Raw genomic sequence first — 23,526 nt, forward strand, 5'->3', positions numbered from 1 at the left:
GACCACATGTCATGATGTCATCAACAAGAATGCTAATAGTAATTATTAAGGCAAATTGGTCCTGTTGGTACAAGTAGATCATTGTAGGCTCGTCGCCGGAGGAGGCTCCACGAGCAGCACATCAATATTTGTCGAATAGCGGTCCCATATCGCCCCAATGTGACAAATGTAACACTAATATTGGGGCCAAATATGGGGACGCCAGTATTGCTAATGTCCTCTCACTATTGCGCATATTGCTCCAGTATTGACATGCCACTTTTGCCAATGTTCTGCAGTACTGCCCTATATTACTCCGATATTCCCAGGTTTCAGATTGTGATCCGAGACATAACATGAATAACAATTTATTTGGTCATACCACAATGCCATGTCTGCTATCGTCGTCCCTTCCCTACTGAAAAATCTTATATGTAGATCTTAATATGATGTTATTGGATATAGGACCTATAAGTGCTGTAGGTACCACTGGAGTTATAGTAGATGGGTAGAAATCCAGCGAACCGGTAGAGATGTAGGAAGGGAGTTGCCTCAGGACAGAAGCCGCCGATATTTCGAACAGAGACTGTTCTTCTTCTGGGCACCGTCCTCATCATTGGCATGGTATTTAAAGGGTTAGGTGTGACGTGTTTAAAGGTTCATGCATCAAAGCCATTCTACAGAAGCACGAGCCCCTCCTCCAAAGCAGTGACCGACTTAACAACATATTCACAAATCCCATACAGGTGACATACCGACGCGCAAGAAACCTGGCAGACTCCTTGGTCAATGCCAAAATCAGCAAAACGAGCGCCCCGTACACGGGAACACGACCCTGCAACCTCCCGCGCTGCAAAACATGCAAGCACGTTCAACACGCTAACTCCATCAAAAGCACTGCGAGCAATTACACCCACCCCGTTAACCACGCATTCACATGCACAAGCTCCAATGTTATATACTGCATTGAATGCGGCGACTGCTCTATGCAATACATTGGTGAAACTGGCCAACAAATGAACAACCGCCTTACCGGACACAGAACCGACACGTCCAACAAACTCCCCAAAGCAGTCGCCGAACACTTTAACGTTCCTGGTCACAATTTTGACAACATTAAACTATATATTCTAGAAACCGGGTTTAGATCCACACGTGACAGACGTGATAGGGAGTCTTATCTCATATACAAGTTCAACGCTCTTCACCCGTCCGGTATCAACAAATCACAAGGCACCCTAGAAACACTTCACAAATGAAATATGCTTTTCCCATCTACCTCCATTATCATCTGTTATGTTCTGCATGGCCACTACTTTCTGCTCTCTTTATTGCATGCCACAACTTTGTATTACAAGTATAAAAAAAAAAAAAAATTGCTCGTTCTGGAATTTTCCCCACGTAACCACTAACCTCCTTATCTTTCGCTATGCTTGCGAATTCTTGCCTGTTGTCCCGTTTCGTCCACGTGTTCGTGAACCTTCCATTTTTCTGCAACCGGTCTGTAGCCTAGATCACTACGTTCACATAATCCCCTCCACACTCTAACAAAGCAGCCATTCACTCCCGCCGTAAAAACCCGTACGGACCTTTCTTCCCTCCGGGCTGTTGACCCACAATTCGCATGAACCTTTAAACACGTCACACCTAACCCTTTAAATACCATGCCAATGATGAGGACGGTGCCCAGAAGAAGAACAGTCTCTGTTCGAAATATCGGCGGCTTCTGTCCTGAGGCAACTCCCTTCCTACTGGAGTTATAGGTTTTATAGGAGCGATATAGGTATTATAGGAGATGTAGGACCTGCGTCTCCTATATGATCTGTACACTGCGTGCATGGGGACACGGTATTAAATTTGGCTGCGGCGATACATGCATACACATGCAATGAACAAAAAAAAATAAAAGAGTAGTACCGTCTACTTCCCTGCAAAATATTTATTCATACTATCCACTTTTTTTTACATTCAAGGACACAGCTGTAAAGGTTGTAGTGCCGTGGAACAGATGGCGGAGTTGAAGGGGTGAGGCGTATGCCTAATCTGTTTCACAGCAAAACACAAATCAGTGAAGAGCTCTGCAACGTACTTTGACGCGACTTACTTTATGACTTTCAACATTTCCGTGACGTATCTGTTCAGTTTCGCACGGCGTGTGTGTGCTGGCTCAGCTGCGTTCTTCACGGAAATCGACCTGTGAAAAGCATCTGAAATTCACAAATTAGTCATAAGTAGCAGGGCCACTGGAGCGTCACATGTGACATCTTCACTCTGATAAGCGTTGGAGGTTTACCAATAGGAACACTGAGCTAACAGATAGAGATAACGTAATAGGAATCACAAGGGTAATAATCACACTGAGAGCATCAAGTAGGAGGAACCCACATGCTAGAAAGGATACTGAACAAAAAGCACGAAACATGACACTACTGGCGCGCAACTAACCTTTACTTCACCAAATCTAAGGGCTTCTTGACGTATCTTCCAACACGCACACAAGAAAGCACGTCCAGGCATCACCTGTAGAGCACAAAAACACATCCACAGCAGTTCGGTGCACCAGAGGAGCCTAGAGCCACAACGAAACGCGAAAATCCGGAGGCGAGAGCAAACGCGTCCGCCCTCAACAAACTTTGCAAGCGAAATGGACGCCAGAGCGGCAGAGCCTCGACTGGTGGCGGCGGTGGAAGGGAAGGAAGACGCAGGCTGTTCATGCACTCCTCGCACTATGGCAAGCGAACGGAAAGGCGCGCGAAGACGGGACTAATACTATCGGAAAGAGGACGCTTTCTCCGTCAAAAAGAGATCTCAATCGCCTTTCTGCGCCAACAAAAACCCGATATCGAGGAAAATGCCCCCGGTCCTATGTATAAGAGGGCCGCCGTTGCCACGGTGTCCTAACTCGAGAACGGAGAGGGATAGAAAGGTGCCGCAAATTTCTACGCGTTGCCTATGTCGAGTGCATTTATCCATTAAAAGGAAATTCGCATCCGCCGCGGGATTGAAACCTGAACACGGGGACAAAGCCAGGGAATGGTGGTCGGTGTCAGGAATTTCGAGAATGACGCCTTAACCGCAGGAAATGGACGGGTGATCTGAATGAGAAACGTGTAGAGCTGAGAAGAGAGCACATGCACACAAAATTTCGACTGAATCCGACGTCGGGTAAGCGAGTTGAGACTCCGAACAGTGGGAAGCGTTTCAGTGTTGCGCTAGCCAGACTGGTCGCCTCATCATACTCTTAAGCCGATATCGCGAGAACGGAACGTCGCGCGTCAACGGGATCAACGCTGTTCGAAAGAGAACATCGAGACGGTCACATCGAAGGGAAACACGACCATGCCGCAGCAAGGGGAACGTTTTTGGGGAAAAAAGCCGTCGGTCCGATGTACTGGGAGGCTAGTAAACGCGGAAACCTGTCACTCGAGAACCGCTAAAGTTGGAAAAGTGTGGTAAATTGTACCACGTGAACCGCGTCGATAACAGTATGATCTCCAAAGATAAACCATGTCCGAAGCGAGCTTATTTCCGAAAAAGGGCCCCGAATTTCGAAAAAACGGCGTTTCTACGCGTCTCCTCGTACAACTTCTATACCACTAGAGATCGGCTGCTAGTGTGATTCGAGCGATCGTAGAGCTATTCCAGACCTGTTCGCACCTAAATTTTGGTCTCGATCCGACAAACGGGGCGAGAGTTACGGGACTTTGGAGGTGTCGGAAGCACCGGCGGGGCCTTGAATTTCCAAATATCTCGACAACTGTCAGGATTTCTCACAAGCCACGAGCATGCAGGCGAAGGGGGAAGAAACGGGAATTCGTCACAAAAAAACCGCGTCCCGATGTGACAGCTGCAGGCCGAGATATTAGACCCGGAAACACATCGAGCGACAAAGCAATATCGCTGGATGGGGTTCAACAACCACTGGACGGTTGAAAAACGCGAAGTACTGTAATATGCCAAATGTGTGCATGGAACGCACGCATCATTTTATGTTTGATGTTTGGTCGATCAATAATGGACTTGTATGTATGCTCCAAAAATGAATCGAACGTCAGTTATTTTACGCTGCAGCTTAAAATAACTGATGAAACACATATCAGCCCTCCTATATGTGCTCCTGCACGTTCTTACTTGTTTCAGAGTTTCAGGGACTTATAACTCGTCGACAAAGGATGACTCCTATGTGGCCGTATGTGACCCTGTATGACTCCTGCTTGGTCTACATATAGGACCCGTGTAACTCCTACATCCTCAGTGTAGGAGCTTATGGGTGCTGCATGATCCTACATGACTCCTGCATGGGCTCGTTTAGGATCCCGTAATGGCCTACACAGGAGTTATATAGGACTTTATGGCTCCTACATGACTCCTGCATGGACTCGTATAGGATCCCATAATGACCTACACAGGAGTTATATAGGTTCCTAAATAACCCATATGGATCCTGTAGCATCCTATATAATTTTACACAGGACCTATATGAATTACTTATGGGTTTTTTCAATAGAGTTCTTGGGACAATGCGCTTAATAAAACATGGTTAAAGTGATGTATTAAGGTTGTGGAGTAACATCTTCCGGTAATGTGGTGCTATTCATAAGCTGTTTCCCTTTTAGAAAAAAGGGCTATTATTACCTGAAATTGTGTTATTTACACTGTATTTTTATGTTGCCCGTGAATAGCAGTTGCGTATAGGTATAGCAGTTGCGTATAGGTGCGCACCACAAACTGAAACACAACCAACAACATAAGAGAAAAAAGTAAAAGTAATAGCGGCACATACAGAACATAGGAGATACTCAAGTACTGAAATACAGAGTCTGAAATGGAAATGGTGGTAAGCGAGCAATCACAACACATAAAAGTCAAGTGAAAATCATACTAAAGCATACTAAAATCGCACGCACAAGAGATATTATTAAAATTAGCCATAACACTTGATAAAGGACAGCTGCCGCAATACCTATCGACATATATAGAACACGACAATATAGAACAGTGTTTTCATAAAGTACAGCAATGGCAATTTATCTGATATACTTAGCGGACTTCAAAATTAAGAAATGGAAGACAATATAAATTTTATGGGAGCAATAAAATATATTTTGCATTACAGGGTCAAGAGCCCTTTTACTAAGTGTGGTTAACTGCTTGTACATTCCTCTGCATTGTTATTATTTATATCCTACCAAGCGACGACAAGAATTTGCAATACATGCGTGCTCTATAAACGTGTAAGAGGGATCCCACCCAAAATAGATAAACGTTAGAACTTCAACCGCAAAGTCACAAAATATCTGCTTTGTCTAACTTGTGGTTACCTGTGATGGTAAAGACCATGTGTTACTGCCCATTGAAGAGAGTCCAGGTGAGCCTTGCGAGTTAACTAAAGTTGGAATGCCGAGGAAAGTTCGCACTGCGATAGCGATAGTTTAAAGTACCTCGTTAGGTACGAGAAAGGGTTGTTTGGGTATTGCTTGAGCTATGAGAATTTGCGCGAAATACAGACATTTAACAACTGGACCAGCTACAAGAAGCACACTGTGCTCATTGCGGGAAGCAAATGAATCATATTGGTAATCCATGCTTTTATGATAAGTGACATTCACAAGACAGAGAAAATAAGTTACCCCGAACTAAAACGTTGAAAAGGCAACTGTCTCAGATGATCGACCTTGTCCTCGGTCGTCGGTGTGAGGTATGCTGTCTTCTGGCAGTCTCAAAGCTTTATCTGTATGGAGCGAACATACGGCATTCCATTCTACATTACCGTGGGGGATGACATAATGGCAACTCGCTAGCTTTCTCACTCTGAAACACAATCCAAGTACACTGCTCAATGGTATGCTCTGTAGACTAGATAAATATAAGCGCTAGCACCACTGTGCCGTGAAGGCCACATCGAGGCGCATTCGATGAACTAATGCGGCATCTTGACGAAAGATATGTGCAGGCATGCGGAAAGCGAGGGCTGGGTCAACTCTGCTCAGCATTGCGTGGGAGGGGGGGGATGTCAGCAGTACGTTGGCGGGTAGCCAGAGGAGTCACGAGGCGGACTGACGATCTCCTCTCAGCAGTGCAATACAGGTCCGTCTCCTAGACGAGAGAGCCGCTTCGGCGGCGCTGTCAGTCTGTTCTTTGCCTTCGACACCGCAGTGGGCTTGAACCCATTGGAGAACGCGCCTGCGCCCTGCTTCGTAGACAAGTTTGTAAGCCATTAAATCATCCTTAACCAACGGAGCGGAGGATGCCATAATTTTCAATTGCTTGTAGTGCAGATGTGGAGTCAGTGAATACCACCCAATTCCGGTGAACGGTGAACCAAGCGAACGGTGTGCTGCAGAAAGAAAAGTATGGCATAGAGTTCTGCAGCTGTGGATGAGATTTGATCCGAAAGGCGACGCCCTTCAACGACGCCTTCGGATGGGATGACGAAAGCCGACGCGGACTTGCCATTTCGAGATGCGTCATCGGTGTATGGAGATGTAGAAACGCGTCTACGAGAGCATAAAAATGGGCTCGAAGGACTTGAGGAGGAACGTGATCTCTGCGGTCCTGGAGGTCCGGAAGACGGCGAAGGTGGGTGGCACAGCTGCTGTGACTGTTTCGTCTTCTCTGTGTCCAGGCTCAGGCTCCTTCAAACTCATGTAATTTCGCAATCAACTTCTCTGGGAAACTGCGTAGTCTTGCATACAACCACGGACTGTAGGGCTCAGCAGCCCCATATATTTGGTGTGCTTAAGTTCACATGTTCATATTGTGTGTAAGCCATAGTGCAAGTTCGTGCGGACAATTACCTGTAAATTAGGTCCTTTGGTGTGTCCTCTTTGTGTCGAGTTTGTCGTGTGTTTGGTGTCGAGGCCGGTGCCTTTTCAGCGACTTTTCGAGTCCCAATCGGCCGTCGAGTTAATGTTATTGTAACATTCTGACGCAAAATGCTTCGAGCGCACACGGCTGTTGCTTTGATAAGGTCAGAACACACAACCACTGGTTTGGTACCACCCAATCACGCACAAAATCAACTGGTGACATGGTATGAAACATCTTTGTTGTTACCTGCACGTACGGCGGAGAGTACGGCATTCTCACAGTTCTCTCACACCACATCTCTCACAAGGTGACACATTGGACGAAGTTGCATGTACTTACCAGCCGAAGGAAAACGATGAGAATGAAATTTAGACGAAGAGAACGGTGCTCGTAGTGCTTGTATGTACGGGCGACTCTCAATTTCGCTTTCAGCCTGACGATTGCTAGCGATTGCGAAACCGCGAGCAAGTCAACAAACCAAGAAGAGCCAAAGCGAAAGCTGGCCGTGATGTCACAGGTTTGAGCGGACGATCGGACGCAAACCAAAAATTTGTTTTTACGTTACTGAGTATACGTCCAAACTATTTTGGACGTATAGGAGCATATAAGCATAAAATAAAGGAATTCTCTAGCTATATGGGCCGCCATTTATCCGCAGAATCATATCCAGTGGGGATCGATGCATTTTCAGCAGCAGTGAAGAAAAAGACAGTACGCCATGTTTGTATAAATCTTTCCCAACGGAGTTCAACCAGTTCCTTACAGCAGCAGTGGCGGCGCCGTTGTGAGTGTAACATTGCACGAGCAATGCGTTCTTCATGGGTCCGAACAGATGGAAGTCTGAAGGATCCACATCGTGGCTACGTGTTTCCTTCAGGAAATGCTGTTTCCGTCAGCCTCTTACTGTTCAATATGTTCTGACACACTTCTGTGCGGTGGCCCTTCTGGCCCTGTGTAAGAACCGTCGGTACTCATCTCGCATAAAGTTTTCGATATCCCAGATCAGTCAGCATCCTCTGCAGGGCATTGAAGCCTGCTTCAAGCGTATTGCAGAGCTCCCTCGACGCAATCCGACTATTGGCACAGATCAGCTGGTCGAGGCGTCCTTCATTTTGTTGAGTGGTTGCTGTGCAGGGCCGCCCCGAACCTGGCTTGTTTCTCTTACCGCTGTCGGATATAGGGAAACGCGCCCACCCGTCTCCTAACTGTGCTCACATCGATTGGTTCGTCTCCATAAACCTTTACCCAGAAATATACAAATTGTATTATGAGGATATATTAAGTAAATATATATCAACATTTATATACATAATATACAGGCTGTTTCCTTTTACCCGTAACAGGGGGAGTTGCCTTAGTGGCAACTGGCCGTGACATCATACACAGAACATATTGCTGATTCGTGGACGGGCTTTTGCGAGAGCAAACTGCAAACTCTGCAGACAAGCTTGCATACTTCGCCATGAAACATGTTTTAATTTGACCTGGAGACAAGATTGCATCTAACCATTGACAGATAATCTTATGAGGAATGTAATACAGGCGTTGACTGTCAGCATAGTTGCCGGAGCACGTTTTCCTCTTTGAACTTCTTCGTCAGAACATACCTCCGTCGATGACATTTTACGAGCTGTTGAGTACCAGGCGATTCATAGACGCTGTGTGTGTCGCATTATATCTTCCGCCATTGCTGGCAATTTGCCTTTCCCCATATTTCAAGTGATTTGGACGGCAGATATACGACGTGGTTGTTGTGCATACCGAAACAGTGCACCCCCATGGTCCCGCGAGGTGTGTCCTCTTCGTTCACAGTTGCCTGAAAGAATTGGATGGCGATGACGTAAGCCCGCTTCGAAGGCATATATCCAGCGGTCACGTACTGCTATTTTTGTCTGCTAACTGCGCCTGCGTCGTACTGAATACGGTTAAAAGACTATGTGTGTACGATAGTGAGAGATCATGAGAATGGTTTCCTGCAGAGTACTCGGAATTCCCGAAAATCATTTCATGGTCCCTGTGACGTCCCTCGCGCAAGACGACGTGTTACAGCAACTTGTAGCCTTCTAACAAGTTGCCATCGTCCTCGGCTGGGTTTGGCCCTACCCATGAACCTGTTCCATAATATATTGCTTTTTTCTTTAGAAATTCTACCGCCAATATTGTTTTCGGACTACCCGCACCTTCACGCGTTGCCGCTGGTGAATATTCACGAAACAAGTGTGCTGTACGTAATTTCTAATACTGCACATTTTATTTTGTAGTTCTTACTCCCAACTTTATGAACGTTCTTCCATTGGTCGTTATTGAGTATATTCAACAAGCTAATTATATACAAATACATTTTATGACATTGACCTGATGGTATCGACAATGAAACCAGTGGTAGTTGTGTACCTGCAGGCATCATGGACTACACCAAGTAGTGGGTTCCCAAAACCCACTTCCTGCAGTTCTGACACAGAATCTATCTTTCTTTCTTTTTTTTCTTTTTGAAAATAGCAGCACTAAGCAGGAGTTATAATGTGACTCTGAAAACCAGGCACATTATCGCCCAAGTTGTTGCCACTTGTAGGAGTACACCAGCTAAGGGGGGGGGGGGGGCTATGTTTATTAAGAAGAAGAGAAAGGGAATGTTAGTCAGGCAAAGAACCGGCTTGCTATTCAAAAAAAGGAAACGGGGAAAAAGAAAGAAAAGCTACGCTAAGGGGTTCAGAACAGCGGAAATAGAAAGGCAAGAAAACGTCGGATGGCTTATAGTGAAGAGGTAACAAGTGGAGATGTTGCATCTGTCGTTGCCGCATTCTTTGAAGTAATTCATATTGCATCAAACGCATTGCTGTGTAGTACATATCGTAACTGTTATTTGTTGAGGCAATGTCAGTAAAGCACGGTACCTATGGTAAAGCACTGCAAGATCCTATACGTCTGTCAGCCGGCCAATGTCCGAAGCGACGAGGGTATACCTGAGCCTAACTCAACCGTCGAACGCTCGGCTGCTTAGCCGCACACTTACCGCTCTTTTCTACTTATTCCGACCAGTTCCCAGCCCAATACTACATGAAAGGACGCGGATCACAAACCCCGACCCCAAGTCAGGTCCGAGAATTCTTGCACCGTGCACGAAACCGACCTGTACTCTAACCTGTGAGTCACACAAACGTTTTCCAGGAACTGTGTTGAAGTTGCGTGAGAAAATGTAATCTCCGATGATTTGTTCCTGCTGATTTCTCATATTGAAACGGTGCTGTCTCGGTCATCCTGGAAGATCCTGTAGTGGCTCTTCCCTTACCTTCGTGACACAATCCTGTCATACTTGTGCCTGGACGCCGTCCTTATATGATAGTCGATTTCGAACAGCAGGAAGCAAGCACGGCTAGATTGCAAGGAATAGCCATTGTACTTCGTCTGACCAAATCTACCCGTACTTTACAATCAGTGATTTATCGAGACCCCCTCCACTCCCTAAAACACCCAATGTTTGGCGACAGGTTGTCGGTACGATTCCGGCCGAAGACGCTATCAACCTGGTGGCAAGGTACAAGTCGCTTACAGACATTTGTACTCAAACGGCGATGATTTTCGCACGAGGAAAGCTTTTGAAAACGATAAATTGAACAACGCTACCGCAAGCATGTACAAACCCGCCCATTTGTTAACAAGTATATTTGCTTAGACACGCTGTATTTTCAATGGACCTTAAATACGGTGTGCCGTGTGCTGAACTTGGGCGCACGTAAAAGAAGCATCAGGTGGGCAAAATTAATGCACAGACTGACCACTGTTTCGTCGCTCATGATCATAGTTGTCTCGCTATGTAAAGCAACAAATTATGAATTACAAGAAAGAGAGAGAGAGAGAACCTCATGCAGCAAGCAACGACCTTGCGCGGAGTAAGACCTCGTGATGCTCGAATATGCCATCCGTTGGCACTGTTCGGTTTCTTAGTCGGTGCAGTGCGAACCTCTGAACTGTCTCGAAACAGAAGGGTACCTCGGATCCGCACAAAAATCCTACTGCAAGGCGCACCGCGACCGTCAGCGCATCCATGTAAGCAATCATAGGATACTTCCGAGGCCAAGCGCTCCCACGCATTGGATAAGCCGGTAAGCACGCCAGAGTAAGATCGAGACTAATGCTTTCTGCGTGTCCGCGACCTCACCATTCAAGACGCTCTGCCACGATTCTCATCCATTCATTGCATTCAATATTCCTGTGCTCGCTACGAATGGCTTCCTGAGCTCGGCTAGTGATCTGCTGCATACTTGCCTGCTGAAGCTCCCCTGTAAAGCAAGACTAACTTGCACACACGCGCCTTACAGCTTCACCCACCATCATTCCTGTCCCATGTTCACCGCACACCGCCGCTCTTTCACTGCCGGTCGCGGCTGCCCACGCCACGGCATGTTCCAGCCTACGCCTCGCACAGCCTCAGCCTCGCCACCCCTGGGACTGTCAGAGCTTCGGATCCCGTACTGGTCGAGGCACGGACAACGACTTCGACAGCGCCTCGCTCTCTTCCCTGCTCTTCTTGGACTAACGAATCGTCATACTCGTTGCTCACCAGCTCTGATTTTTCGCCACATGTGCCGTGCCGTGAACCTGTTCAACCGTGCACGTCATCCACGGTCGCTCTCGCTGTCCTCCTCCATTGAAGTCGTGGTGTTCTTCTGCTGTATCGCCGCTGCGCATCTGAGGGGAAGTGATGTCGCGGACAGTGGACAACGACGACGATGGACACGCGCCTGGAACACCAACTTCTCAGTTCTACCGGCACCGTCTTACAATGAGGCCAGGAACATCGGCCATTCCGTCACCGGGTCATGGGACATTCCGTCACCGCCGGTCAGGACTCGTGTAGAGGGACACCAGCTCCTCTACAAGTTTATGGGTGAAAGTATATTCTGTTCAACGAAACTCGCTACATGAACGTTTCTTATTCTTACTTGTAGCGTAATTAAGCATGTTTCTTCCAAAAATAGCTCAGGCCAGTTTTAAAGTGCTGAGGATGGCGCGTAAGAATACATTCACAACACACATGTTGTTGCGTTGACCTGTGAACGAGGCTATTCATTGAGATCGCAGCGAGTGGCAACCATTTCGTGTAAAAGAAGCCCGCAGAGAAGAAATACGAAGTACACGGTCGAGGTATCTACAAAGTCACAGCGCAGCGGATACACCGTTCATGCCACCGAAACACAGGCCACATCATGAAGGAAGACGCTGCGCAGTGAATTTTTACCGAAGCACGGAGTTGGTAACCATTCCTGAAGAAGTATAACATGAAACGAACGCCGCCACCACATAACGGCGTTTGGTGCAATCAAACAAAAAAGAAAGAGCAGAAAGAGTAGAAAAACAAACGTATGTACACATCATGTACACATCGTATGTACACATCCGGTGCAGCGAAGTCATCGTTCCAACACGAATGCTCGGTACCAAGATTGAAGAGCGTGCCGGTTTCACGTCAGTTCAGGCAGAAAGGTCCCATCGACCTCCTCGATTTCCATTATTTTTTTTTTATATTTAGAAGCTCATCGCACATGATGACCAATAGCGGTAAAATGAATAATTTCTACGGAATAGTTTTCGCGCAAAAAAATCGAGAAAATCCAGCCCAGAATTCGAGTGTTTCAGTTTTGCCGTGTTTGCACGCGTATATCTCCCGAGTCTTAAAAGATACTGCAGTGAAATTTTTTATGCTATAGCATGCCTACATGCCAGCAGTCCGAGCGCAAATTTGGGGGAACAGGAGCAACGATCTGTGATATAAAAAATGGCGAACATGCTCTCTCGTGCAGTTTTGTTCCAACTTCATGATTCGCATGATTTCTCTGACTGTAGATATTCCTCATTATCATATTTGGTATCACTTCACTCAGTTTTTAATGATCTTTCATCTGATATATATCCGACACGTACGCACGCAGACTAGGGCCGCGTTTTAACGCGCTAATTGTCAGTGTACGCCTTTTGAAGCAGAATTTTTTACGTAAGATGAAAGGTCTACCATCGGGCCATGTCCTGGCAAAATATAAATGAATTAAAGGGGGCCTTTTCGAGAAACGGACGCTCAAAATCCTCGTTTTTTTTTAAACATACCCTAACATTTGCCTGTTTCGGCAGATACCTGTAGGGGGTGTACTCGCGATATATATAGCAGATGAAAGAGCATTAAAAGCTGAGTGAAGTGATACCAAATATGGTAGTGGGGAATATCTACAGCCAGAGAAATCACGCGTCGAAGTTGGAACAAACCGGCACGAGAGAGCATGCTCGCCATTTTTTATATCACAGAGCGTTGCTCCTGCGTCCTCTACGGAAAACTATTCCGTAGAAATTATTCATTTTACCGCTGTTGGTCATCATGTACGATGAGCTTCTAAATACAAAAAATTAATGAAAATCCAGGAGGTCCCTGCCTGAACTGACGTGAAACCGGCCAGCGTACTATTTTCCGAGGCGAACGTAGCACGCTTCCGCTGTTCACCAATCAGAGAGCGTGGATTTCGGAAGATTTATTTCAAAGGATTGAATTTGCAAAGTGTGTTTTTCCGAGTTTATTTTGACGCTGCGGGTATGTGCATGATTTATTTTTGAAAGTTTGTTTTGGAAGTTGGAATTTTATTAGATTTCTTTTTCAACGTTGTTTGTAACTGCTTTATATCAGCGTCACCCCCTGAAGTGACACCAGGAGATTCCTTTCTCCTTGGGTGCTAGACTCGTCGCATCTTGAAACACGAACCAAGTGCAAGAGATGAGAATGAAGGCTACCATGGGATGCTTTCTGTGGTCTACGGAGCGCGCCTGACTGTCAATCAAACCTGAGGTCAAGGTTACCGAGACGCGCGTACTTTGAAATATTTTTGCGACGTCAAAATGACGTCTTGGATGCTTGGGAGTACGGTGTCTTTGCAGGTATCGACAATGTAAACAGTTCTGGAGATATGAGGAAATGCAGCCGTTGGACCGGTTTCGCTTGCCCACAGGACGGCGCGTGTTACCAATCAAAGTCCAAGGAACGAGAAAATGCAGCTTTTGGCAGAACTTCCGTGACGTCAAAATGACTTTGCGCACCTTCTTTTGCCACCGAGAAAACTTCAAGGACAGATAGTGGCGACTTTGAAGTTTGTTAGAAAGATAGCGGCTGCTTTTGTTGCCGTGCCTTTACTACTCCGCATTTATCATGAGTATGAAGACACGTTTGAAATGCCAAACGAGGATTTTCGCCTGTGTTACCGACTGTCTAAGGACACTGTTCGTTGGCAGTGTGACCGTCTGCGCAGCGCCTACACTCTCAGAACAGAAATTCACCGCATAGTACTGTTGCACGCCATCCACTGCCACGAATGATATAGTTATTGCTTCTGAGTTGAAGAGAGAGAGGGGCATACGGGCCTTTTTGTAGCAATTATGATATATCCAAATTGCTACAAAAAGGCGCCCCTCTCTCTCTCTCTTCAAATCAGAAGCGGCAATCCTATCATTCGTGGCAATGGTTGGCGGACAACGTGTTATGCAGTGAAGTTCTATTCTAGGAGTGTAGGGTTCACGCAAGATGCGCTTCACGTCACGGATAATAATATAATTGCCCACAAGATGGCTGTGTTCTTCACGTATCACACTGTACCTCCCATGATTACAGGTTCCGTGATGTTCTCTTGTTTTCATGTGGTTTCCTTGCTGTACAAAACTGAGGTTTTTCATTGAAACACGGGCAAAGACAACATCTTTCCTTCTGATTAAGAGCTGCAGTCTAAATATGAAATGCATACAATAGAGACATGACCACTGCATGTGCAGGGCGTTGCAAAACGTCGGCGCTCTTCTATGCAGCGGAGCAGCACCTCGAAATCACCGCTTGCAAGAGCAAGGACCCAGGGTTTTTCGGCATGCAACTTTTCCTCAATTTTTACCATAAAGTGGTGGTGTCGTCGCAGTGAGGGATCTTGTCTGTTCACATGTGCTCAAATTTACACAGGGTCGTTTTGAAAAAGTAGCGAGCAGATAAATAGAAAAACGAAATACGAAGCCAATAGTTTTATAACTGAAACGTTGTTGTGTTCACTGATCCTGAATACACGTATATCACACATGCGGATACAGCGGATGTTTAATGTTATGTGTCACAAAATAGACGTTTAAAAATATACCTTGCGATGTCACTGGTGCTTGTCATCGACAAACCTTTGCCGTGACTCTCAAGCACTTGATTGATTTTCAGTCGCGAGAAATAACGTTTTCTGAATAGAATTCTGACATGATGCGAAGTCAGCGCAACTTTTTTATTTATTTTGTTTGATTGTTGTTTTCTTTTTGTTCTTCTTGTCAGAAACTGTAAGGGCATTTCGTATTTTCCTCCAATTTCAGCGCAAAACACATTACCCTACTACAATGAAAATAGGTGGGAAAAAATTCAAAATTTTCTTTGACGCGCAAATTGTCGACCTCGTTAAGTTCACCGTTACGTAATGTACAAACCTGTGGGAAGAAACGATGAGTCTCACCTTCAGTTCCCTCTTCCATGCTTCTGCTGATAGCAACAGTAAGGTGAAACGACACAGCTATGTGAAGCAACAGTGAGGAGATAATAAGAAAACACGGGTCACCGGGTGTTTCGTTTCCTTTTGTTTTCTTTTTTTTTACTTTTGCGTAACTTGACGTAGGACTGCCCGGCCAGCAATTTCCCCGAATCGGAACAATGGTTCTTTTTTTCTGTTTGCTATTGCCAGGTAGCTAGGCTGTTTTGTGATACTATAGGATCCATCTTCATGTCATGCTGTTTCTGCATGTATTGGGTATGGAAGAAACATTGATTCGATTCAAAATTCAAACATATAATTCCATATTCGATTCGATGCACAGTTGTGCGCCTCGATATCCGAAATGTTCGCACAGCCGAAATATATTTGGCAATGTACGATTTGGCCTTAACGCCTTCAAGGGTGTATTGCTGTACATGTCAGTCTTCACCAGAGCGGACAGAAGCGGTACACTTTCGGGTTCTTTATTCTGTCACGCTCGTGCCAGTGGGCGGGTCGCTCACAGACTGATTTTGATCCACATAAGTAGACCCAACTTCGGTTTCCGAGAAAGGGAACATTTTTCTTCAACTTGGCAAAGTTCAAAACTCCTCCCCACTCGACGTCATCTATTGAACTTAGTTCGGCGTTGACTAGTCTAGCACCCCTGGTTGTGCACAACACTGCTAGGCATGTCTGCGTGCTGTGCATTGAGAGCATTTGCAGAAACTTTGGCAGAAATCAATAAAAACCTACTTGTCTACGTACCCACCTACGGAAGTGGCAGTAGTATTCCTTCTGCTATCTTTCGTTTCCGAACTGTGCCAACTCCCCCAAGTCAATTGTAGCTCCCTCACCGTGTTCGCAGTCCGTGTTAGTGTACTGAAAGCCACCTTGTCAGTTTCCTTTTTCTCGCCCTTACATATGACAACAAAAGGGCACAAAGTTCGTTCTGTTCTAACTTTCAAAAAAAAAGAAAGAAAAGAAAGATGATGTAGCTGCACGCAGGATAAATTCTGTTTAATGCGAGATAAGGCTGGTCATCTGGTACGGAAGTGGCGTTATTACTCTATATATGTGGCGAGAAAGGAAGGCTGTCACGCCTCCCTTCCAGAATACAGCCCTGGATAACATGTTGATGCATGTTCTGTTGCAGCTCCTAATGCGCATACTGGTATTCAGTGGTGGCATGCGGATGTAACACCAGTAAAGAGCACGCTCGTCAAGCGGACCCGTCTTAATTTACGTGCGTTCGTCGTGAAGCTAATTCTCGAGAACAATATAGATACAGCCGCATCATGTCGCGCGGATAGGACATCTGTGTGTTCTGTTCTCTGACTGTATCCAGCAAGCAGAAGAAACCACTATGCGCCGGTCCCTGTGAAAAGTGCTTCCACGCTAAGTGTGCCAATGTCGCAACTAAGGATTATGATTTGTTGTTTGTGAACGATGTGAGCATTTACAAATGCACAGACTGTTCGAAGCGAAGAAATTCTTTAGATGCTGTACTCTTGTCAAACGGCACCCGCCCCGATACGGCCATCCTGCCCGACACTGATCCTGTTGCCGTTGCCTCGTTTGCATCTGCCCATGATGGAACCGACTCTTGCTCCAAGGACGATGTGTTCGCAATTCTGCTGGCAAAGTTAGATACGCTAACACACACTGTTAACGATATGAGCCAGAAAAACGGGCAGCCTTGTCGTACAGTTCAGTCCCTCGAGAAAGAAACAGCTTGTTTGAGGATAGAGCTTGTAAAGACCAAGTCTGAACTTTTAGAAAGTGCTGACACTCTCCGTGGAACCCAACCGTTGTTTTTGTCCAACAGAGCTTCATACGCAGACGTCTTCGCTGGAAATTGTACAATTCCCCAAAGACCAAGAAGAAAATGGCTCTGGTGGTCGACAACGCTGCACGTCGCAATCCATTTCAGCTATCCGGAACCGTAATGTACCGCTGGACTTTCCGCGTTCCCTATACGTTGTCTTCTCGTCAGCCATCTGTGCCTAGTATACAGAATACAACCCGTGACAACCGTGACAGCCCTCATGTATCGCTCGACAGTGCCGTGTTCCAGACGATGTATTCTCGGCAATTACACCGGCCATTAGCACTTCGTACACGAACCCAAACAGTGACAGCCGTGACCGCCGTGATCCTCCACGTCATCCCTCGCCATCTGTGGGTACGGCGAAGTCATCGTCTCTGAGAGTCGCTTAGCGCCCGCCTCCGGTCGTTTTTTGTAACGCGTTTTGTAAAAGGTCATTTTTTGTAACGCGTTTGGACCCATCAACTACAACTGACGATATTAATAATGTGGCACGCTCTGCACTTGGTGACAGAGCCTTCCGTTGTGTGCGACTCAGAACGAGGGTAAATACTTATTCCTCATTTTGTTTGACCACTAGCGCTGAAGATTTTGCAAATGATTAATACGCCAGAGATTTGGCCTGAAGGCTGCCTATTCAGGATTTTTCGAGGCAGACTCCTTCCCAACGAATGATGACACGAGACTCACAATACTAACGATAAACGCCCGCAGTGTGGTTAACAAAACAGAAGAAATATAAATGATACTGTTGGTATATAACCCTGGTATACTTTTGATAACTGAAACCTGGCTTCACGGGAATGTTCAGGACAGAGAAATTGTTCCCCCATCTCATGTCCTTTTACGAAAGGACAGGTCCAGCAGGGGTGGTGGAGTAGCCATTGTTCTCAGAAAAGAAGTTCATTATAGCCGGACGCCTGAAATTCAAAACGTTGAATCACTCTGGGTCAAAGTTTTTGTTTTTGTTTGAGGAGATTATTGTTGGCGTGTTGTATAGGGCTCCCAACTCTGATATTCGTGTTCTTTCTTCACTGGGTCGTTTCTACTCGCAGTACTGTTCTACCCTACTGTTCTACCCTACCTTTTATTCTAATAGGCGGATATTTTAATCTGCCTTGTGTCGACAGGGATAGTTGTACGCCTCTAAGTGGGGCTTGCGCCAATACAGTATTTGCCGATATTATGTTCTCGTCAATGTTGTCCCAGATTGTTCACAGTCCGACACGTATCACGCAAAGGGGCGGATCTATTCTGGACCTTGTTTTCTTATCTTCTCGAATCGCTTCCAAGCCCTTTTCCGTGAATATACGTACATGATGGCATATCAGATCATTGCATGCTGTTTCATGCGAACTGGCACAACCTGTCTGCTCGTCTCCTGACTTTGAAACGTTGTATGACTAACCACGCTGATGATGCAAGTATTATCGATTATCTGGCTTTTAATTTTGACGGTTTCGCGGACATGTTGGACAATTGCGACAACATAGACGAGGCCTGGATAACTTTCAAGGGTCTTGTTGACACGTGTATGCAGCTGTTCGTACCATACCGAGTTAAGGAAGTGCGGCAAAATAACCCTTGGATCACTCGAAAGGTCTTACATCTAAAGAGGCGGATTTCCAGAATGCGGAAACGTAAGGTTGACAGCGTATGTGTATCTATATTGAAACAAATACTGAGGGCGGAGATTAAGTCTGCCAAATTTAGATTTTTTAATGTTAGCATGCATAATTACCTTAAAGAAAGTCCCGAGAAATTCTGGTGCTACCTAAGAGGTCCGAAATCATGCATTAATCGGATCACGCATAATAATGTCGAGACCGATGATCCAGGGCTCATAGCGCATACTTCTCAAATGTCAGCGTCGTCAGCATCATCCTCATCACCATCCTCTCATTTTCCCCCAATAGCAATGGGGTAGCATTCTGCTCAATGAGCGGAAGTCCCCATATCATCGTCATCATGTATTTCTCTCTCTCTCTTCTCAAATGTTTTTTTTTTTTTACAACAGACAACGGGGCACGAACTTGGCTCTTGTTGATCAGACTGTTTTTATTCCTGATCTTGTTATACCTGAGGAAGGAATTCTGGCGTAGTTGTTAAATCTGTCTGAAAAAAAAATCACATTGTCAAGGTGACACAGCTGCTGCATTTTAAAAACGATTCCTGATGTGGTGTGCCAAGTAGCTGTTTTTGCTTTTCAACAAATCCTTGTGTCTTGGCAAGATACCAACACAGTGGAATTGTGCACACGTTGTACCTGTCTTTAAATCCCGGAGCGCTTTGTCTCCTGTCAATTAGAGACCGGTGTCGTTACTATCGGTTTGTAGCAAGTTAATAGAACATTATGTCTGTAATCACATGGTCGGTTATCTAGAACAAGACGGCTTTTTCACCAATGCCCAGGATGGATTCAGACGGGGGATTTCAACTATTACCCAGCTAATTGAAACAGTTCACACACTAGCCGACGTATTGAATAATAATGGTTAGGCTGATGTTCTGTTTTTGGACCTACCAAAGCATTTGATCGTGTTTCTCATGTTAAACTTATGAAGAAGTTGTCTTCTATTATCAATAACGAACGCTTAGTTAATTGGTTACAATTTTACTTGAAGGATAGATCGCAATTTGTTGTTGTCAATGGTTATTGTTCGTCCAGGGCAGTAGTGCGCTCCGAGGCACCGCAGGGTTCCGTCCTCGGTCCCGTACTTTTTCTTATTTTTATTAATGATTTAGTCAGACGGGTATCAGTAAATTGTATGCAGATGACTGCATTGTGTTCAATAGTATAAACACTGTGCAAGATCAGGTAGTACTTAATGACTCAGTGGATCGCATATCTGAATGGGCCACGGAATGGCAGAATCTGAATCCGGTTAACTGTGTTCAAATGACAATTACACACAAACGCTGCCCCCTTTCTTACTCCTATTCACTAAATAACGTGCCGCTCCGTGTTGAGAATGCGTACAAGTATCTCGGAGTTGTAATATCTTCAGACCTGCGTTGGAATAACCATGTGGGTGACATCACGAGCAGAGCAAGTAGGCGCCTCGGGTACCTTAGACGCTTCATGCGACACAGTAACCGTACGACAAAGTTAGCAGCGTACCAATCCCTCCTCCGTAGTGATTGGTATGCTCCTTGATCCTTGAGTATGCGACGTGGTCTGGGACCCTTACACAGCGTCCAACATTACGAAGTTGGAACGCGTGCAAAGGCTCGCCCTTCGCTTTATCTGTGTCTCGTACGATATGCGATCACCTGTTACTGCTCTATACAAACAGGTTAGTATTGAGCCGTTGGCACACCGTCGGAAATTGCGTAGACTGAAGCTATTCTTTTCGATTTTAGCTGGCGAATTGAAAATTGATTATCGAAATTTGTTTTCGCTGGGTCCCATTCAACAGAGCAGAATTCGCTATTGCCGGTATGTAGACAATTTTCGACCCAGGGTGAATTGTTATCAGTATTTTTTCGTTCACCGCACTGCTATTGAATGGAATGTTCTTCCAAACAGTGCTGTATGTGCCCAGACATCGCAGTCTTTTTGTGATGGATTAGATGCTATATATGCGACTTAGCGAAATGTTGTACATTCATGCCTTGGCCGACCTCAGTTGGCTGGCGTTATAGTGAACTAGAAATATATCATAAATACATAAAATTCTACATGCTGCACAAGCCCATTTAAGGGAGGAATGTGATCACATTTTGTATGGCTCGAAACTTTGTTTCGTTCGTTGTGGTGTTTGTCAAAAGCCACCACGAAACATATTTTCACTCTCCGGCGTATTGACACTGCGTAATCGAACTTACAAAACACACGCGCGCACACACACACACACACACACACAGAGAAAGCAGCCTCAGGCGTGTCGTCGCCTTCTTCTTTCTTTCTTTCTTTCTTCCTTCTCCGTAACACCCTTATGCTTGCGCTTTTGATAATGCTGATGAAACTCACTTGAGCTGCGCCAGTCACGAATCACATGGTTGGCTGTGTGAGCAGGACACGTCACGACGTTACCCTCTTCCCTCCCTCATTCTTGGATATACTCTTTCCTAGAGTGGAGCGTTTTTGAAAGGTGTGCGGAAGAGAGGCCCTGGCGTTCTTCGTTCTTTCACAGGAACTTATTCTGTCTGATGGAGAACGCGCCGGAACAAAACTGAAAATAAATGAAATACATAAAATGTTGGGGTCACCTCAATTCTTCTTTAACTCTCAGGGATCTGTACCAACGATCCCATGCCGTTCAATGTTCACAGGTATCATTTCCTTCTTCTTCTAGATATGCAAACGTGGAGAATGTGTGCCTCGGATGAAAACGGGGAAACCACGACGTCCGAGGTCTCCTAAAGCGGAGCATAAATAAAGAATGTTAAACTCTGAAAGAAATATCTCGTTAATATTTGAAACATTGTGGACGTTCGTCGTATGCAAGCTGTACATACTCGTCTTTCTAAGGAAAGAAAGACAATTGGAACGGTTATATTGTTTATCTTGTGGTCGTGTAACATGATGTCGCGTGATAGGGGAGACGCCCCTATCTTTTCTTACGCATGTGCGTAGGCCTTCGGGGGACGGTTACGCTCAGCAGGCCAGCGGCGGTCACCGTCTCGTCGGCTAGAGGTCCCCGGGAGGCTGCGGACGGCTGGGAGCGGAACAGTCCCCGGACATCAGGGTAAAAAAGAAAAAAGAAAAGCAAATACGTCACCTTGGAGATTTACGAGGGCGGATGTTATAACGAGAAGACCCCTGTAACTCGCCATGAGCTGTGCCATCTTCAGCGGGCAGCGACTCCGTGTCGATGGGTGCGTTGAAGCTTTGAGATTGCGACGAACTTGTGCCGGAGTCCTCTTGCTCTTCGTCCTGCTCCAAGGTGCGATCGATGTACTCCTTGAGATCTGTGACGTGGACTGGGCCAGACTCTTCGCTTGTACTACAACGTTCAAGTCTATAAGTAGCAGGTGTAAGTTGCGCACTCACGCGGTACGGTCAGTCCCCCGTATCGTACGCGGTACGGTTGTCGATCCGCGAGAGAAGCTGGAAAGCCCCTCGCGGCGTCGCTAAGTGGATGCTGTATGCTAAGGACTAGGTCTGCGACGCGGTATACGCGGTATGCTACCTGGTATCGATCCTTGTTGTACTGGGATGCTTGCTTCTAGTCGTGCGACATGAAAACTCTAACGAGCACAATGAACTGCAGTTGAAAGACGGTTGGCGGACGACGGGACTGGACTCTTTCTCTGTTGCTGTATAATTTCGTTCGCGAGACGTTAGTGTGCGGCTTGCAAATACCACGGGCCGAAGTTCGCCATCGTGCTGCTGTAGCAACACCGTAGACAGTCCATAATCGCTTGCGTCTGTCAAGAAAACAAGGAGATTAAGATATGGGAGATGCAGACAGGTAATCTGCGCAATCGGTTCGTCAGGGCGGAGAATGCATTCTTCTGTGCTTCCCCCATGACCAAGGATAATGGACGCATCGAGTCCAAGCGATGCGATATGAAAATTGTCTATAAAATCCAATCATACCAAGGAAGCTATTTACATCCTGCTGGTGGCGGTTAGTGTATATTGCAGCTTCCTCTCGTTTCGCCCGACCTTGCCGTTCTCCACCGTAAGCCCAAGCAGGTCGATATGATTAGTCGCCAACTGTATCTTCCAAGGATTGTCTGCCAGTCCATAAGCTTGCATGCGTCCCAATACCACTTTTATGTGTGTGAGGTGCTCTTGGAATGAGCATAAAAATTACTATGTTATCCATGTGAGCCATGGCGAAGTTGTATTTCGCATCGCTGGGCACCTCGTCCATCATTCGCTGAAAACTAGCTGGAGAATTGGATAGCCCGAAGGGAAGCCGGACGACCTCAGACAGTCCCCTATGACAGGTAAAGGCTGTCTTTTCGACATCATCGGGTGCTATCAGAATCTGCAGGTATCCTCGACTGCATTCCAAGATTGTAAACGCACGGGCTGAACCCAAAGTGTACATGATCGACTTTACAGAGGGAAATTACTAGGGATCTCTCACCGCCACCTCGTTCAGCCTGCAGTAGCCCACGCACAACCTTGCAGTTCCATCCTTCTTCGCAACGAGCACCACGGGAAAGGCCCACGGGCTGCGTGAGGGTCGCCCATTTTGATCATTTCGTTCAGCGCAGCATCGAGCAACTTGCGCTTGTTGACCCCAAGAGGCCGCGGGTTGCATCTTAATGGGCTTGCGTCGCCGGTTGCGAAACCATGCTCAAAGACATCGGTCAAATCTGGTTTCTTCGTAATCATCTGGGAAAAGGGTAGCAATGCTACGGAAGTGGAAGACTTTCCTTGCTCCAGCATTTCCTGTTGTTCCAAGGTACCTGGAAATCCTCGCAGAC

General features: G+C 46.1%; 1 protein-coding gene across 2 annotated transcripts in view; it reads left to right on the top strand.

The window, feature by feature from the left end:
* The window catches only part of LOC135374247 (venom metalloproteinase antarease TserMP_A-like), a 166,985-nt gene extending 145,441 nt beyond the window's left edge, over nt 1-21,544 (top strand). For both annotated transcript variants that reach the window (XM_064607246.1, XM_064607247.1), the window contains exon 14: nt 21,438-21,544. In XM_064607246.1, the coding sequence (XP_064463316.1) occupies nt 21,438-21,521 (84 nt within the window). In that variant the 3' untranslated portion in view covers nt 21,522-21,544. The remainder of the gene's footprint in view (nt 1-21,437) is intronic.
* The last annotated feature ends 1,982 nt before the right edge of the window (nt 21,545-23,526 follow it).

Source organism: Ornithodoros turicata, unplaced genomic scaffold, assembly GCF_037126465.1.
Source record: "Ornithodoros turicata isolate Travis unplaced genomic scaffold, ASM3712646v1 Chromosome49, whole genome shotgun sequence".
NCBI lineage: Eukaryota > Metazoa > Arthropoda > Arachnida > Ixodida > Argasidae > Ornithodoros > Ornithodoros turicata.